General features: G+C 55.0%; 2 protein-coding genes across 2 annotated transcripts; both read left to right on the top strand.

Annotated features, from left to right (window-relative positions):
• Positions 1 to 7: 7 nt before the first annotated feature.
• LOC122382669 (proteasome adapter and scaffold protein ECM29-like) lies at positions 8 to 4809 on the top strand. The gene is made up of 9 exons (XM_043368325.1): positions 8 to 93; positions 879 to 1101; positions 1413 to 1569; positions 1913 to 2071; positions 2408 to 2539; positions 2820 to 3298; positions 3601 to 3727; positions 4096 to 4296; positions 4494 to 4809. Exons 1-9 carry the CDS (start codon positions 8 to 10, stop codon positions 4721 to 4723), a joined length of 1794 nt encoding a protein of 597 aa, XP_043224260.1. The 3' UTR covers positions 4724 to 4809.
• A 1651-nt stretch (positions 4810 to 6460) lies between these two features.
• LOC122382676 (molybdate-anion transporter-like) lies at positions 6461 to 17167 on the top strand. Its single transcript, XM_043368331.1, has 5 exons — positions 6461 to 6540; positions 10314 to 10417; positions 10999 to 12054; positions 12881 to 13045; positions 15661 to 17167. Exons 2-5 carry the CDS (start codon positions 10331 to 10333, stop codon positions 15787 to 15789), a joined length of 1437 nt encoding a protein of 478 aa, XP_043224266.1. The 5' UTR covers positions 6461 to 6540; positions 10314 to 10330; the 3' UTR covers positions 15790 to 17167.
• Positions 17168 to 17234: the final 67 nt, after the last annotated feature.

Genomic DNA, 17234 nt, shown 5'->3' with positions numbered 1-17234 from the left:
CTGGTGGATGACGGTGCAGCTCTGGTTGGGGGCGCAGGACGTATGGACGCCGATGGCCAACTGCCAGGAGAGCGCGGCGCACACCACCGTGGTGTGCAGGGCGATTGAGCCGAGTCTCGCCATGGTGGTGTCGACAGGGAGCTGCGCCGGCCGCCGTCCAACTGGCCCTCCCGGCCTGCACTGAGCTGGCTGGCGCGCCGCATTTCGCTAATCATCGACCATGCACTCGTCGGGCACTACATGGGACCGGTTTTGGATACCGTGGAGTACCGCAGTTGTCGTGCACTGCATAGGTACAGTAGTTAGGTACCGCGCCACCGGCATCGCGTGTCAGTACCAAACAGAATCTATTAATAGCACCACGGAATGGACTGGTCCGAACAAACGAGCCTCGTGCATATTGTTTAGAAAAGTTAATATAATCCAGCTCTTTTCTGGTGCATTATGACGTTGCATTCACGGAATTGCTCAATGGGCTTTTGGTCGGCTGCATGTTTACAATATGTGAAACCCATCTCGTGTGGACCTCCGGGCTTCGACAGCTTGTGAATTGGACATCGACGTCACGACTCGATTGTTTAATGAGAACAAAAAAGTAACTACACGAAGACGCTAACTTGAAGTTGTAAAAAAGTTCTGGGGATGTTGCGGAGATTCCTGTACTATCGCGTGCTTGTGTGTTGTGTAGCTGTTCTGTCGAAGCGTTATAATGCCTTTTTATTATTCAATTAAGACAAAAGACGCATCCATCATTGCCTGAGGACGGAGGAGTACCGCGACTGAGTCTGAGAGCAGCGTACCATTGGCGTACCTCACCAGACTGCCGTCCCCCGGGTCGCCGTTTGTGCGGACTGTCTGACCGACCCCCTGTCCGGCAGCCTGTCCACGGTGGTGCGCCTGTCGCGGTCGGCCGGCGCGCGCCTGCGGCCCCACCTGCGCCTGCTGGTGCCGGCGCTGCTGGAGGCGCTTTCCACGCTCGAGTCGGCCACGGTGCGGCACATCAGCGTGGCCGTGGGCCACCAGGCCGACACGCAGGAGGCGGTCGACCGCGCCCGGCTCGCCGCCACCAAGGAGTCGCTCATGTTCAAGACGCTGTGCCAGGTGCGTGTCGACCGGTCGGGAGGAGAGCAGCGGCAGCAGGGGCAGCCCAGCTCTGTGACGGGCTCTGACGGGTGTGCAGCTGCATGATTGGTAGCATTTGACTGGCGTCTGCGTTGTAACGCTGGAAAAGTAAGCTACGAACATGCTTATACTTGTTTCGGGGGAACACACTAATTGGGAGACCGGGACATGACGGCCGCAGTGACCGTATCTGACGTTCCGTAGTGAGTGCCGCCCCTGACTTGCTGGTTTGAGCCGTCCCTGACGTGCCGGTAGCGCGTGTCGTGACGTGCCGGTGCTTTGTGCCGCAGTGCATCCAGTACGTGGACGCCGCGGAGGCCGCCGAGATCGTGCCGCGGCTCTCTGAGCTGATGAAGCGCAACACCGGCCTGGGAACCAAGTGCGGCGTGGCGCTGTTCGCCACCCGGCTGGCCGCCGAGAGGCCGCTGGCGCTCCAGAACACGGCAGGTCAGTGTAACAGAACACGGCAGGTCAGTGTAACTGAACACGGTTAGGTAGGTCGGTGTAATAAAACACGGCAGGTCGGTGTAACAGAATAGTGAACATGGCAGGTTGGTGTAACGAAACGCGGCATGTTAGTGTTACTAAACACTGAGCACGGCAGGTCAGCTGTGCTGCGAAACACGGCAGGTCAATACTACGGAGATCCTGCAGAACGCAACCTTGACCATCCGTGTCTGTAGCAGAAAATGTGGCACTGCTGAGCTGTTCTACTTCAAACTATTCGACGTGTCTGTGACAGAGAAGGAAGTTAATAAGTGCCGACTCTGACCGCCCGTGTCCGCGACAGGGAAGGTGCTCTCGGTGCTGGTGACCGGCATGCAGGACAGGAACGTAACGGTGCGCCGCTGCTCGGCGGCCGCCTGCGGTAACGTCTGCCGCGCTGCCAAAGCCTCCTCGGTGGAGAAGCTCATCGCCAAGCTGCGCACCTGGTACATGGAGGGTGAAGGTAGGCATACGCACTTGCTGGGAGGAGCGCGCTCTGTTTTAGTGAGGCAGGTGACGGACATATGGCTAATTGCCTGGCCACGTCAAGCTTCCGTAACATCGACGCCTCGTTCGTAAATTACAGTCTGCGACTGACTACAGCGCTCTGGAACTGCAGTCAGTCAGTCATTGTGTGATATGGTAGATACTTGCTGAAGCCATCCGAGCTGATGTTCACACGGCTAGTTACTCCGACATTAGCAGTCACTCGTTCCAGTTTCAGCGTTTCAGATGAGGATCGCAGTCTGCGCTGAGGCGTCAGGCCATTGAGTCAGGTCATTCTACTGCGGTGTTTCAGACGAGAGTCTGCGCCCGGTCTGCGCCGAGGCGCTACAGTCGCTCAGTCAGCACGGCTCGGCCCAGCTCAAAGAGCACGCCGCAGACGCCGCCAGTCTCGCCTTCTTCGCCATGCACCGACAAAAGACGACGGGTGAGTCGGACGAACGCTGTCTGACATAATCGGATTGTTATGCGATATGGGAATGTCTACCTATTTTAATTAGTATCTCGTTAAGGTATCTTACAACCGTGTCCATTCGATGGTGTGTGAAGCTGGTGATAGATGTTTGCTGTGTGCCGTCGTCGTGTGGTGGGTACCGTTGGCAAATATCCGACCGGTGCCGGTCGCCGAGGTCGGCCGCTGTTTGGAACCCTGTGGATGGAGCTGTGACCGATACTGTTCCGTGACTGACGGTGCCGTCCCCCGCCAGAGACGGAGGCCGAGATCGCCCGCTGGCAGGAGGTGTGGAACGAGCTGTCTCCCGGCACCGAGGGCGGTCTGCGGCTCTACCTGAGCGACATCGTGCCGCTGTGCCGCGCCGCGCTGGCCGGCCAGTCGTGGCCGATGAAGGCGCAGGCGGCCGGCGCGCTGGGCGCCGCCGCCGCCCGGCTGTCGGCCGGCCTGCCCGCCGACCAGCTGCACGCCGTGCTGGACGCCCTGCTGACCGCGCTGCCCGGACGCACCTGGGACGGCAAGCACGCGCTGCTGGCCGCCCTGGCCGACGTGTGTCAGAACTGCGCGGCCGCCGTGCCCGACCGGGACCGGCTGGCCGACGCCGTGCTGGCCGAGGCGGCCCGCGACAAGCCCGAGTACAAGGTGCACGCGGTGGCGGCGGCCGGCCGCGTGCTGCGGGACCTGCAGCTGGACAGGTTCGGCCGGCTGCTGCAGATCGTGGAGCCCTACCTACAGGTGGGTGGGCTGGTTACTGGCAGTGAGAGTGGCGATTCAGCGACGACGGTGGGGGGGGGGGAGCGACTCAGTTACGGAAGTGCGAGGGGAGCGAATCAGCGACGGCGGGAGTCTATGGGTGCTGTATCATCGCAGCAGATCTCGTAAGGTGAGCGGGGGCTTACTTTTTGGTATCGTTATTTGATTACATGGAATTGGTCCAGTTTGGGTGTTGATCCTCATCACGCTACAAGCTCGGTGCCGTAGGTTAGACCCACGACTGAAGGGTATGAGAGATGTGAGTCGCACTGTGCCGCCGGCAGGCCGAGTCCAAGTCTGGTGACGGCAGCGGCGACGAGGACGAGATGGGCGCTGCCACCCGGCTCCAGCTGCAGGAGGCCGCCTACACGGCGCTGGGGCGCGCCTGGCCCGCCGACGCCGCCACTCAGGGTACGGAGTGACTGTAACTCTCCCTACACGGCCTAAATCGTCGACGCCGCTACACATGATACGGAACCGCCGCTTTGAGCTTACTACCATCCGCGCCGTTGAATTACTGCCTGACCCAGGTTGTCTGATTAGACCCCTTGACTGCCTGTCTGAATCCGCCAACGTGTCTGAATTTGCTGTCTGAATGTGCTGTAGCCTCTAAGGCCTACCGTGGATGGTTCTGCTGCCGGTCATCTGTCATGTCAGTGTCCGAGTCTGCCGACTGCCATCGTCTGAGCCCGCCAACTGTCTCGAGTCCCGCGACTCTCGCTGTCTAGTTCCCCTCCGAGTGTGTCCCCACTTGACCTCGCCATCCCTGACTTTTTCAGCCGAGTTCTGGCCGCGCTACATGGCGCTGCTGGCGGCGGCCATGCCCCGCTCGACACGCGCGCACCAGCTGTCCATCGTGACGTCACTGCGCGCGGTGGTCGACCGCCTTTGGCTGCTGAGGACGCCGAGCGCCGAGCACGACCAGAGTGCGCTGACAGAGGCGGCCAACCAGCTGGGCGCCGTCCTGGCGCTGGCGCTGGGTGAGTGACGCGGCGCGAGCTCCGAGTGGGGGTCGGGGTCCGGGGAAGGGGAGGGTTGGCGAGCGTGGCGAAGCCTTGTGGCTGAGTGACGTTATTTAAGTGTGGATATTGTTGAAATTCAGGGTAGAGCTACTCGTTGATTTCTGATGTAGAGCTACTCGCTGACTTCTCGCTGAACGCTGATTTTTGTTCTGCAGAGACGCCCAAGTATCCGAGCCTGCGGCGCGAGGCGGTGGCTGTGACGCTGGCGGTGCTGCGCGCGGTCGGCGAGCTGCGCGACACGCGCCGGTTCCCCGTGCTGGCGGCGGCCGGCGCGCTCAGCGTCCGACTCACGCCGGCGCTGCAGGCCGCCGCCGACGACGCCAGCCACGACATCCGCGACGACGCGGCCGACGCGGCGCGCCTGCTGACCAAACTGGCGCAGTGAGCCGCCGCTGCCGCCGTGTCGGCCCCGTCCGCCACACTCAGTACCGTCCGAGTCTGTTCGGGTGTGCGCTGTGGATGACTGCCGAGATGACGAGCTAGCTAGCACGAGCTCCGCGCGCGTGCTGTGCTCCAGCACGCGCGCGGAGCTCGCCGCGCTGCTGGCAGCGCTGGAGGCAGTCGCTGAACTGCCGAGAAGCGCGGGCCTGCCGGTGGTCGCCTGCCTGGACTCCAGGGCGGCCCTGCTAACGCTGGCTGCAGGCGCCTCGGCCCAGACCACAACACTGGGTGCCAGTGTGTGGACCCAACTGCTGCGCCTACAAGCAAGCAACAGCTCAATTCACCTCCAATGGGTACCGGCTCACTGCGGGCTCCCGGGTAATGAGAGGGCGGACGCATTAGCGAAGGAGGCGGCCGGGATGTCCCAGCGGACGACGCCGGTCGACGCCCGCACCCTCACGCGGGCTGCTGCGCGGGTCGCCGGCAGGGAGTGGCGAGCGAGCCGGCCTGCGGGCTGGTACCGAGACGTCATGGCGGACCGCGCCCCCGACCCGGTCCGAGCCGCTACCAGGGAGGAGGCCATCGACATACATCAACTCCGATCGGGACACTGGGGACGGTCGGAACAATATCTCCACCGCATTGGGCGCAGACCGACACCCGAGTGCGCTCAGTGCAACGACATCACATGCCCGGCGGGCCGTTGTCTCGTCTGTGGCGAGGCCGCGGACACCCCGGCGCACGTACTACTGGAGTGCCCGTGCCTGTTCGGCCCCCGCCTCCAAGCGCTGGGTAACATCACAGGCACGGCCCGAGACGTACAGCGCGACGACGTGGTGGCGGCCTTGGCCGCCGGCTACGCGGCCCACAAGAGCCGCGTGGCTCCGTCACCGCCTCGGCGGTGACCGGGAGGAACAACAACAACAACAACAACAGCTAGCTGAGATGACGGGAAAGCTGAGGTGCTCATTGATTGGTATTTTGATGGTGAATTGAATTAATATACTTACTGTGACCGATCAGACCTCGTTTCCGATATGGGACACAGTCGCTGGAACTGAAAGTCAGCTCAGCTACTGGTCGGTTGGGAGGTCGCCGGGACATCGTGCAGTGCTGCACTGCGCTGAACTGCAAGTCTTGCTTCGGTCGAGTGAGCTTCCTCACAGCCTCTGAAAATCACATGGCTTTGGGGACTGCCGCCTCCTGACACCATCCGACGCAGTTGCATGAGGGGACAGCGTTGTTTATGGTGCGGTAAAGTTGCCGGCTGTCCTCAGACGAGCTCGTCATATTATCAGCGCACGCTGTAGGTAACTCCCATTTGTGGTCGCTGGCGGCCTGGTTAACGGTCTCCTTGCACCCGCCTGGCGACTGTCCGTTCCCGGAGGTCGACGAACTCGCCCGCCCTCCGGCGGCTGGGATGCATCTCGGCTTGTGACGTAGCCGCATTCAAGGCTGGCGAAGCGAGCGGTTCGCTTTGCGAGAACCCAGCTAAAATGACGTCATAGTTTGAAAAAAATGTTTGAATTTGGAAAAAATACGGTGAGCAGGAGTGACATATTTCCGTTTCCTTTGCTCAAATTCAGCCACATTTTATTGGATCAAAACATAATAAAAATTAACTCTCCCGACAAGCCAGAACACAAATGAGACACAGGATGGACATTGGACACAGTGGTATTTATCAGCTGATTGGCTCTGAATCTGTGACGTCAATATTTAACTTGTTTCATTCACTTTGTTTTGAATGCAATAAAATAAAACAAAATTCGTTTCGATCGCGGCAGTCGGCGGAGGGACGCGGGGGGGTGCATTTATTAGGTGAGTTTGATGCCGATTTGTTGAATAATATTATCCATCGCATCCCTGATAACGTTCTCGTAAAACAGTTGCAGGAACTTTTGGTTTCATGGCAAAGGAAAGCTGGATATTGAGATGTATTATGAACGGTTGCCACGTCAACATCAACATGTTTCAGCTCAAGCTTGGGATACAAAATCAAAAGGTGTCAATCCTGATAAATTTTCTTCTAGTGTCTTTGGTACCTTGCTTCAAATTATATGTAACTTGGTAAGCATTGATGAGTATCGTGAAATAGTTAATTATTGGAGAAAATTGCATTTTGTACATTTAACTATTGACATGTTCACAAATTTTACACATCATTGCAAAAGGCAGAATTTGTTGATTTGGCTGGGAAACAACACCCAAATGAAAAAAAATTCATTCTCATGTCCAATGTCAAGAGCAATTTTTCACTCCCAATTCAATAAAAAGTTGATGACCCCAGTTTGAGTTGGCAACCTTAAGAAAGAAAAAAACACCTGCTTGGAGGGTCGTTTTACATTCTGCATCCTACCAAGCATATGGAGCTATGGTATTGATCCTTTTTCCACTCAGAATTTTCCATTCCCATACCATTTTTGGAAAGGATTTTAATTTTCCCTTTGACACCCAAGCCAGGATCAGAATACATTTTGGGACACTGATTTTGCATGCCCATTGCCTAGGCATAAAAAAGGTTATCAAATATAAGTAGGCCTAGGTATTCTCTATGATCTTCTAGCAGATCCAATGGAGTACTTAAAGGCTTATAATATGTACATACCTACTTACTGTGCCTAGTGACCTATAACCCAAAGACAAGTTGATGGCATTTGGTAATTTTGTGTGTTTACACTACAGATAGTTATCTACCTACCATTAATCATACTGATATCAGATTTTTGATGCTATGTAATTTTTATGGTTCATTTATTCTAATTCAGGATGCATTCATGCATTACTGTGGCTTGGCTCAATTGTTTGTTTTGTTTTTTTTGCAGAGAAAATTTGTAGCTTGATTTCAAAGGTTTATCAGGCCTGCTAGAATTGAAGGTTGATCAGGAATGGTTTGATTCACAGGCAGACATCAGAAGGGTCTGGAGTAAATTTTGTTACTAAGACTTTGATTGCAATCATACAATGATAGAAAAGTGAAATTTATCTGCAAGTAAAAACTGTAGACTTGTTACTATGCATGCACAAGGGCTGATTTGCAGAAGTTCTTTTTTTTTTTGGCTGGACAGCATATTTACCTAGTGAGCTGTCCAGTGTCCTTTAGGCTGCAAGCCCACCTACTAGACTGCACTTAAGCTGTTAAATTGATGTGGCTGAGGTTTTGGGCTGGACTTTTCACAGGATTGATCAAATTCAATTGTTTCTCCTAGCTCATGGTCATGGGGGATGCTGTGCTCAGATGTTTTGTAGTAAAGAATGGTAGATTCTGCTGGATGATGGATATGGATAAGGGTGGATGGGATTGGGACTTGGTAGGAAAGCTGAACTAGGGATGGTCCACTCTGTTAGTAGAACTCAGGCAGGTTTGGTGGGATGAGGGGCCTTCCCTCCCTGTAGGCAATTACTGGACATTGGTCACACAGGAAATGATGGGGGGGGAGGAGGCTACCTTTCTGCAGGCTCACCACTGAACAGAGGCTTGGGAGCAGTAAAGAGGTCACTATACAGTCTTGAGGTTAGGCTAGCTGAGGGATATCGTGGGTAGGACTGTGCTCTGTGGTGAGGTACTGTACTGTGTACGCTCATGGGACATTCTTCAGTTTCAGGCTGGGGCGGCGATTGTGGGGCTGCTCTGTTTATCTCTACAGTATTCTTGTATTCTTGTATTGCATAATATCACCAACAGGCATGATCCCTATGATAGGTGAAGTCAAAAGATAAAATACGAAAAAACCATGCACAATAAACTATCATAATAAAAACAGTATTCTCATGTACATTGCCCTAGGGTCTCACGGATCCGGTATAGAGGACGAGGCGCCTCTTGATGCTTCCAACAGGATCACATAACACATCAGTTTGAGGCTGGGCTTCCAGAAATTTGTTGGTGGCACGAAGGCAGCGCGTAAACAGGCCGTTTGCAATGCAGTTCACTCGCCCACGCGGCACATGGAACAATGTCGACACAGCGCTGCGTGTCGCTCTGAGCGGAGCGTGTAACGAGAACGACCGTAGAAGATGAGAGGATGACACCGAACCTTTGAATACCTTGCACAAAAATATAATGTCACTCTCAATGCGCCTGGCATGTAGCGATCTCACGTCGAACAGCTTCAGCAGGTAATGATATTCAATCGAGTCATGGTGAACGTTCGTCATGTTTGCCAGCCAAATCAAAAACTTGTGTTGGACACGTTCCAAACGCACGAGATGACACTTGGAAGCACCGGCCCAAACTACAGAACAGTACTCTAGGATGGCCCTAACATTTGCATTGAATGCCGCGAACACTGCTCTCCTGTCCAGTTTGCACCGCGGAGAGGTCGCCTGGAGGCTCCGCATGAGTAGCCCTAGTGCCCGATTCGCCTTTGAAACAATCACATTTGTATGGTCTGCAAAAGTAAGCTTTCGGTCAAGTACCACACCCAAATCACGAATCGAAGTCACTTCCTGCAGAGTGCTACCACTGATTTGATACACAGATGGATATATGTGTCTTTTGAGCGTGATTTTAAAAGTTTTACACTTCGAGGGATTCAGCTTGAGCCCCCAGACCGCCGCCCATTTCGTTACAGCATCAATATCGTTCTGGAGCCTTTGTACATCATCGTGATTTCTAACTTTCTGAAAAATCTTCAAATCATCGGCAAACATCAAGCAATCTGTCTTGACGACAGATGGCAGGTCGTTCACAAGGAGCGAAAAAAGCATCGGACTGAGCAAACCGCCCTCCGGCGTTCCTGAGACGACTGGGGCCCACTCCGACACCTTGCCGTTTAAAACAACTCGTTGCTTGCGCCTTCCTAAATATGACGACAGCCACTTCAGAGCCAACCCTCTCACACCATACATGTGTTCCAGTTTGTACAGTAAAAGACGATGGTTAACGCTCTGGAATGCACTTGAAAAATCTGTGTATACCGCATCAAGTTGGACACTCAGATATTGCGTCATATCCACTGGACAGAAAGGTAGCCAGATTTGTGGCGCAAGATCGGCCCGGCATAAAGCCATGCTGATAGGACGAAAGTAGTGGCTGAACATGATGCATGATTTGCTGACCGACTACCTTTTCGAAGATTTTGGCGCAAATTGGGAGAAGTGATACTGAACGATAATTTTCGGGTGAACTGTGAGAACCTTTTTTGAATATCGGAACAATGTTTGCCTCAGCCCACTGTTCAGGGAAAATACCGGAAGACAGAGAAGACGAGAAAATTTTACATAGGGGGACAGCAAGCTCGTCGGAGCACTCACGCCGCGTATCACTGGCTTGTGTGGGACATAAGCTGTTCTGCTCTGTATGCTCACTGGGCAGTTTCAGGAAGTAGGCTGCAGCGCAGCTCTGCCCCTCTGCTGCACAGTGCACTATTCAGGCAGGGAGGGATGGTGGGGACATTTTACCCTGCAGAGTGCAGACTGGCTGGGCAGCACCGCTGAGTGCGGACGGGCTGCCAGTACGGCTCCGACCGTGACTCTGTGCTCTGTCAGTATGTCAGTGTGTCCGGCCGCCGCCCGGTGGGCCGGTGTGTACCGCCCGGCCGTCTCCCCGCCGTCCGCTGTGTGTCCCGCTGACAGCGCGCCCCTGCCCACAGCGGCCGACCGGGGGGACATGCTGCCGACCGAGGGCCTGGTGCAGTCGGCCGCCGCCGCCGAGCCCGCCAAAGGATTCATCGAGTACTACGTCTCCAACGTCAAGGTCAGTTGCCCTCTCCAACCTGTAACGACCTTGCCGGTAAAAATTTTCTGGCGCCATTAAAAGAAAGAAATCGTGGAATCGTGACTGGGGTACATATTAAGTAATTTTTATGAGCCTATGGGGCATTGACCTCTCATGTGTATTTAGTGTGCATTCAAGACTGATCAAATATGTAGTGTTTGTGCTATCACGAGGTGGGCTCTGCAAACGTCATTAAGCATTAAAAATCGTTTGGAGCATCTTCAACTTAGTTTGGGGGCGAGTTCCGGCCAGGCTTTGCGTTACTGGTCCTGCTAAAACACACAGCTGTGTGTTCATTATTCACGGTGCACGTTGAGCGCCACGTTGCTGTTTTATCCGCCCGTCACCGGTGGCCGATTATTTCCGGTGTGCGGACAGCAGCACGGCTGGCGGCAGGGCTGCCACGTCATCGTGTTCCGGTCTGTTATAGCGGCCTCACCTGGCTCCGGGCGGTCGGCCGCGCCACGTCAGTCGGCCGTCCGTCCCTCTGCGACTGACACAGTGGGCCACCTGTGCTCACTGCTCTCTGACTGGAACTCCCCCCCCCCCCCCGCCGACAGATGGACGTCACCACCATGACGTACGCGGCGTTCATGGCGCTCTCGGTGGCGTGCTTCGTGCTGCTCCACCTGGCGCGTCACACCAAGGCGCAGCTGACGGCCGCCAGCAACCCGCACTTTGTCCAGTTCCAGCGGCAGTTTTTCGCCGTCTACTTTCTGGCCCTCTTCTCCGACTGGCTGCAGGGCCCGTACGTGTACAAGCTGTACAGCCACTACGGGTTCGCCGAGTACCAGATCGCCGTCATCTACGTGGTGGGGTTCGCGGCGTCAGTCGTGTTTGGTACGGCCACCGGGCCGCTGGCCGACCGCTTCGGCCGCAAGAAGACGTGCATCGCGTTCAGCGTGGCCTACTCGCTGTGCTGCCTGACCAAGCTGAGCCGCACGTACGCGGTGCTGCTGCTGGGCCGCGTGTTCGGCGGCATCGCCACCTCGATGCTGTTCTCGACGTTCGAGTCGTGGTACGTGTACGAGCACGTGGAGACGCACGACTTTCCGGCCGAGTGGATTGCCGTGACGTTCAGCAAGGCCACCTTCTGGAACGGCATCCTGGCCATCGTGGCCGGCGTGGCCAGCAACATGGCCGCCGAGTGGCTGGGCTTCGGTCCGGTGGCGCCCTTCCTGATGGCCATCCCGTGTCTGGTGGCGTGCGGCGGCCTCGTGTCGGCACAGTGGCAGGAGAATTACGGCAACCAGCAGATCAACCTGCGGCGCAGCTACATCAACGGCCTGCGCACCATCCTGGCCAGCGAGGTGGTGGCGCTGCTCGGACTCATACAGTCCCTCTTCGAGTCCGTCATGTACATGTTCGTGTTCCTGTGGACGCCCATCCTGGACCCGAGCCAGCCGCCGCTCGGCATGGTCTTCTCCTGCTTCATGGTGTGCATCATGATGGGCTCGTCGCTGAACACGCTGCTGATGGGCCGCGGCATGCGGCCCGAGCGCGTGCTCACGCTGGCCGTCGCCATCAACATCGTCTGCATGCTGGTGTGCACGGTGGCCACGGGGCCGGGCGCGGCCATGCCCGGACTGGCCTTCGCCGCCTTCCTCTTCCTGGAGGTGAGTCTGAGCCGAGCTCCGTACCCGGGAAACCCGCTGCTGGCACTATTCGCTCCTCTCAGATGTGTCCGTTCCCGCCCATCTCATTTGACCTAGGTGCACCAGTCAGGCCCATAGGACAGAAGCAGATGACAGGCCTGTCATCGTCGGTCGGTCCCCACTCCCCAGCTGAACCAGTTTGTCCCGTTACATCAGTCAAGTCACGGCCGATGACGATAACCGTGTCTGTTCTCTGGCGTCCCGTTAGAGACCAAGCTGCACCCGGAATGTTTGCTGAACACCACGTGGGCTGCTCTGCCCGCCCTCATGTCCCGTATCGAACGATAGTGTGACATTTTACCCCCTCCCTCCCTCTCCCGCTCTGCTGATAAGAGAGACACGCCCTCCGTAATGACCGCGATATCAATTATCAACCATATCGCTGGTCCGTCCAGTTTACACTGATAGGTGACGGTACGTTATAGGTTCACTTCTCCAGCTCTCCGTGTGGACGCGTTCATCGAACAGTGTGCATGTGAATGTCGTCCCTGGGTTTAATCGTACGAACTGTGTATGTGACACGGCAAAATCGTCCTGTGAAGTTAAGGACAAATTACCTCAATAAGTTTTCACAGCCGTCCAGAGTAGCTAAAACAGTCGAGCGTTTCTCACAACCAAGATTTTGTCGGTAGGTAGTAGGCACCGTGTCTCGCCCGTTAGCTGGGCGCCGATGACCTCAGCTGCAGTCCGTGCGCAAACTCCAAATCACCATCCCCACCCGTGCGCTCACTGTGTCTGTGTGTGACCGGCGGACGGCGGCTGACCGTTCCCCCCTGTGCACCGGCAGCTGGCGGTCGGCATGTACTTCCCGTCGATGGGCTACCTGCGCAGCCAGGTGATCCCCGAGGAGCAGCGGGCCTCCATCATGAACTGGTTCCGCGTACCCATGAACCTGATCACGTGTGGCGGCCTGCTGTGGCTGCACCAGGGCGAGGCGGCCGGCGGAAACCAGGTGAGGAGCCGCCGCGCGCGGCAGGGCCGAAGGGGGGGGGGGGGCTGTGATAGCCGGCTGTTTGCTCTGTGACCCCTCCCTCCACGTGGGGGCGGACATGTTCGTGCAGTGGACACCTGCTTTCTAAGCCCTAAGGTCGGGTAGCTGGTACAGGTTCGAATGTTACATCGGGCCGTCTTAATGACTCTGTTTTGTTAACGTTTGGTGCCTTTCTGTCGGATGTCATTTGAAAGTTTTTTTTTCCCGTTGGATCCGTGCCCAGGCCGACATAGATCTACCGGGCCTAAGCTCCAATCTGGCGCATGGTTCCATCGATTTACGGGCCCGGTGCACGGCCGCTGGCCGCTGATGACCCTCAGACTAGGTCATCGAGCGGGGCAGGGTAGCGCCGAACGAACACTCTCCGGCTCACGGTTACGCTGCCGGGATGATCGGTAGTAGCTCGACACGCTATTTGTTGTGGGCGTATTTCAGCGGGAGGTGGGGTGGGGATATACCATTTAAAGGAGCTGGCGCCCTTTTGGCTATTGTCATGGATACTTACAACGCAGTGATGTAATTTCCAGGCAGCTAGTGTATGTTCGAACTGTTATAGTTCGAAAGCGGCAGGACTGATTAATTCATATTGTAATTACGTCGTCCTTGACGGGATGAGCTGTTCCCTTGTGGTTTTATGTTGGGACTGCACCCCCCCCCCCCCGGATCCGCCCGCCAGTGATGGCCAGTTTTACGTTCGTTCATTCAGCGTACCCATGTCAGTTAATTGGTTACCCACCTAAAACAGCATATCAGTGCGTGCGTGTGTACGTACGAACGCAGTCTCATTCTCAGCGTGTCCCAGACCCAGATCTTCTTTCCGTGTCTGGGGCGTTCCACGACAAATCGACAAATAAAAAATTAAATTTGCACCCTCATATTTTATTCTTCGTTGAAAACTGGTGTAAGGGGTTGTGATGGGCGGGGAAGCCAGCTGTGGCAAGGATTTTTTTCTTCGAACAACGGTTTCCGAGATATAGCCTCGGGCAATTCCTGGAGTTCGCGCTGCAGCCCTATGTTTGGCGGCCTATAACTCAGAAACTATTGTTTTTTACGATAACAACTTTATATGGTTCAACTCACAATCAACCAATAAACATTTTGGCTATCTCGGATTTTCAATTTTTGAAAATTTTGATCACGTGACCTTTTGTCCTATTTTTCGAAGAGTGACCTTGATATTTTCCCCACTGAAAGTTGCAATTTTGTCTGATGACGATTAAAGCCTTATCGATTGCCATTCATATGCGATAATAAAAAAAGTGGTTATCGCCCTGCGTTGACCTCAGGTCAGGTCATTTTTATGACCTGTCCATTATTACGAGCGGGAGCGACAGCGAGATCTCGAGAATAAAGCAAGACAGCGACAAGCGGTAAACGGTAAAGGGTACACACGGATAAGGTCTATAATTTTTACTCAGGTCATTTTCAGGTCAGGTCAAAGATGACGTCACAGGAGCTAAAAGGAAGTCACAATAGCGGCACTATACATACATATGAAGTTTTTCTCGAATAACTTTCAAGGTATCCCAGCTAGGAACAAACTAATAGCACCATCGTGATCCTCTCGTCGATCCGCATCGAAACATATGTATGTTGACCTCGAAAGGTCGAAAGGTCAAAAGTTGACCTTAGATCACGTGACCTAAGGTCAACTTTTGACCTTTCGACCTTTCGAGGTCAACATACACATGTTTCGATGCGGATCGACGAGAGGATCACGATGGTGCTACTAGTTTGTTCCTAGCTGGGATACCTTGAAAGTTATTCGAAAAAAAACTTCATATATATGTATAGTGCCGCTATTGTGACTTCCTTTTAGCTCCTGTGACGTCATCTTTGACCTGACCTGAAAATGACCTCAGTAAAAATTATAGACCTTATCCGTGTGTACCCTTTACCGTTTACCGCTTGTCGCTATCTTGCTTTATTCTTGAGATCTCGCTGTCGCTCCTGCTCATAATAATGGACAGGTCATAAAAAGAACCTGACCTGAGGTCAACGCAGGGCGATAACCACTTTTTTATTATCGCATATGAATGACAATCGATAAGGCTTTAATCGTCATCAGACAAAATTGCAACTTTCAGTGGGGAAAATATCAAGGTCACTCTTCGAAAAATAGGACAAAAGGTCACGTGATCAAAATTTTCAAAAATTGAAAATCCGAGATAGCCAAAGTGTTTGTTGGTTGATTGTGAGTTGAACCATATAAAGTTTTTATCGTAGAAAACCAATAGTTTCTGAGTTATAGGCCGCCAAACATAGGGCTGCAGCGCGAACTCCAAGAATTGCCCGAGGCTATATCTCGGACACCGTTGTTCGAAGAAAAAAATCCTTGCCACAGCTGGCTTCCCCGCCCATCACAACCCATTAGACCAATTTTAAGCAAAAAATAAGATATGAGGGTGCAGGGCACTTGTCGATTTGTCGTGGAACAAATCGTGAGACAAATTGTCGTGTCTCAGTGTGTCTCAGTACGTCTCTTAGTGTCCCATTTCATCTCTCAGCGCGTTCCAGACCCCGGTTCGTCTCGGGTTGTGCCACTCCGTCTCTCACTGTTTTCCCCGCCCCGGCAGGTGATCTTCATGGCGTGCGCCGGCCTGCTGATGCTCGCACTGGTCGCCTGCCTGCGCTTCTCGCGCCGCTACCAGGAGACGCGTCTGCCAGAGAAGGACCTCACCGAGAGCAAGCCCAGCGCCCTCTGAGGCGCTCACCGGTCCGCGGCAGTTCACCGGTAACGCGTCAGTCAGGCCCGCTCGGGATCCAAGGCGGTCGCCAACATTTGGCTCAACAAATCCGGGGATTGCCGTGCCTATACAGATTTTTAGCCTATGAAACATTACATCGACCTTACGTCAAGTGCCTTGACAGAGAGCAGTTCTATTGGTGCGGTGCCGTCGCTACGTTCGTACATTCCAAGTTACTCGGCCAGTGCGGCTGCCCAGCCGTTGGCCCGGGATCCTGGTCGCCAGACGCGGTGGCTGTGGTCTAGGCTGGACCACAGGCGGGGGTCTGTCGGCAGCGTCCGCCACTCTCGAGGGATCTCCCTCCGGGCCAGTGCCACGGGTCTCCGGTGTGCCTCAGTTTCCGTCCCTGCCGCCCTCAGCGGTACCGGGCCGTGCCAGCCGGCCCGGGCCAGTGTAGGGGCGCACCGCCGGCCGTCGAATCCTCTGCATACTCCGCGAGCCCGCTGCCGAGACCCAGTCGGTTCCGCGCGGGCCGAGCGGCCAGCGCAGCTGTGCGTGTACATTCCAGTCTGTCCTAGTGTGTGTGGTGTGCCGCGATCCTGGGGTGACGCACGTGATTGTCGCCGAGGGTCGCCACGTCGGCTGCCGACTGCCGTTCGCCCTTTGTTTCTTTGTTGGAGGATTGGCGATACCTGTCTCAGTAGGACTCACTTTCGCATGCTACTTAGTTGTTACGTTTGTTGTTGACAGTGAGTAAATCCGTGCATTGTTGTTACCAGTTTTTTCTCACTAGCAGGGATGGTTATCTGGAACAGGGGTGTGCTTGCGTTTATAGTTTGCTGTTTTGTATTGCTTCGTTAGACCGTGCTATCGAGTCTGCGTGTTTTGTTATTTTATTAGGGAATCGGAACCTATGCCAGTTTTTATTTGTCGACCCGGTTGTGGCTTTGTTTTCTCGCTGCCTTTGCATCAATTGTGCTTGTTTTTGCACATTTAGTGGCTTGGCGTCTTTCAAATGTGTGGTGTCTTCAAACTGCGCTTCTGGCCTGTTCATTAGTGGCATTGTTTCTCGTGCGCGCTGAGCTCGTCCGTATCATTCTCACTGCTGTTGACTCCATAGCGGGCTGTCGGCGGCCGTCTCGGAGGTTTGCCCGGCCGCTGGGTCACCCATAGGCACGGGCGGCGGATACTGACGTTATCCGAGGTCCGTCCATTGTTCAGTGACCACTGAGACCCGGTCTGGAGCCGCGGGCGAAACACCAGCGAGGTGCTGTAGCGTCTCCAGTGGACGTCCGCAATCCCTGACCGCCAGGGCGGCCTCGCCTGGACCGGCCGCCGAGGCCCGCCCTCCACACCGTGTTACGTTCGTTGTTTGCTAATACATTTTATGGGTGAACTGAAGGTGGTTGCACCGATCCCGAGTCGCCCGTCGGCCGTCTGCACTCATCAGAAGCAGGTAGGCC

The sequence above is a fragment of the Amphibalanus amphitrite genome, unplaced genomic scaffold (genome assembly GCF_019059575.1).
Source record: "Amphibalanus amphitrite isolate SeventyFive unplaced genomic scaffold, NRLGWU_Aamphi_draft 000144F_arrow, whole genome shotgun sequence".
Taxonomy (NCBI): domain Eukaryota; kingdom Metazoa; phylum Arthropoda; class Thecostraca; order Balanomorpha; family Balanidae; genus Amphibalanus; species Amphibalanus amphitrite.
This window is presented reverse-complemented; position numbering and strand designations above follow the sequence as displayed.

Bases quoted from the DNA above. Each gene is read 5' to 3' on its own strand.
- LOC122382669 (XM_043368325.1), top strand. From the start codon at position 8: ATGACGGTGCAGCTCTGGTTGGGGGCGCAGGACGTATGGACGCCGATG. The intron at 3,299-3,600 runs GTGGGTGGGCTG...TGCCGCCGGCAG, and splicing joins TCGTGGAGCCCTACCTACAG to GCCGAGTCCAAGTCTGGTGA. The intron at 3,728-4,095 runs GTACGGAGTGAC...TGACTTTTTCAG, and splicing joins CGCCGACGCCGCCACTCAGG to CCGAGTTCTGGCCGCGCTAC.
- LOC122382676 (XM_043368331.1), top strand. From the start codon at position 10,331: ATGCTGCCGACCGAGGGCCTGGTGCAGTCGGCCGCCGCCGCCGAGCCC. The intron at 10,418-10,998 runs GTCAGTTGCCCT...CCCCGCCGACAG, and splicing joins ACTACGTCTCCAACGTCAAG to ATGGACGTCACCACCATGAC. The intron at 12,055-12,880 runs GTGAGTCTGAGC...GTGCACCGGCAG, and splicing joins CCGCCTTCCTCTTCCTGGAG to CTGGCGGTCGGCATGTACTT.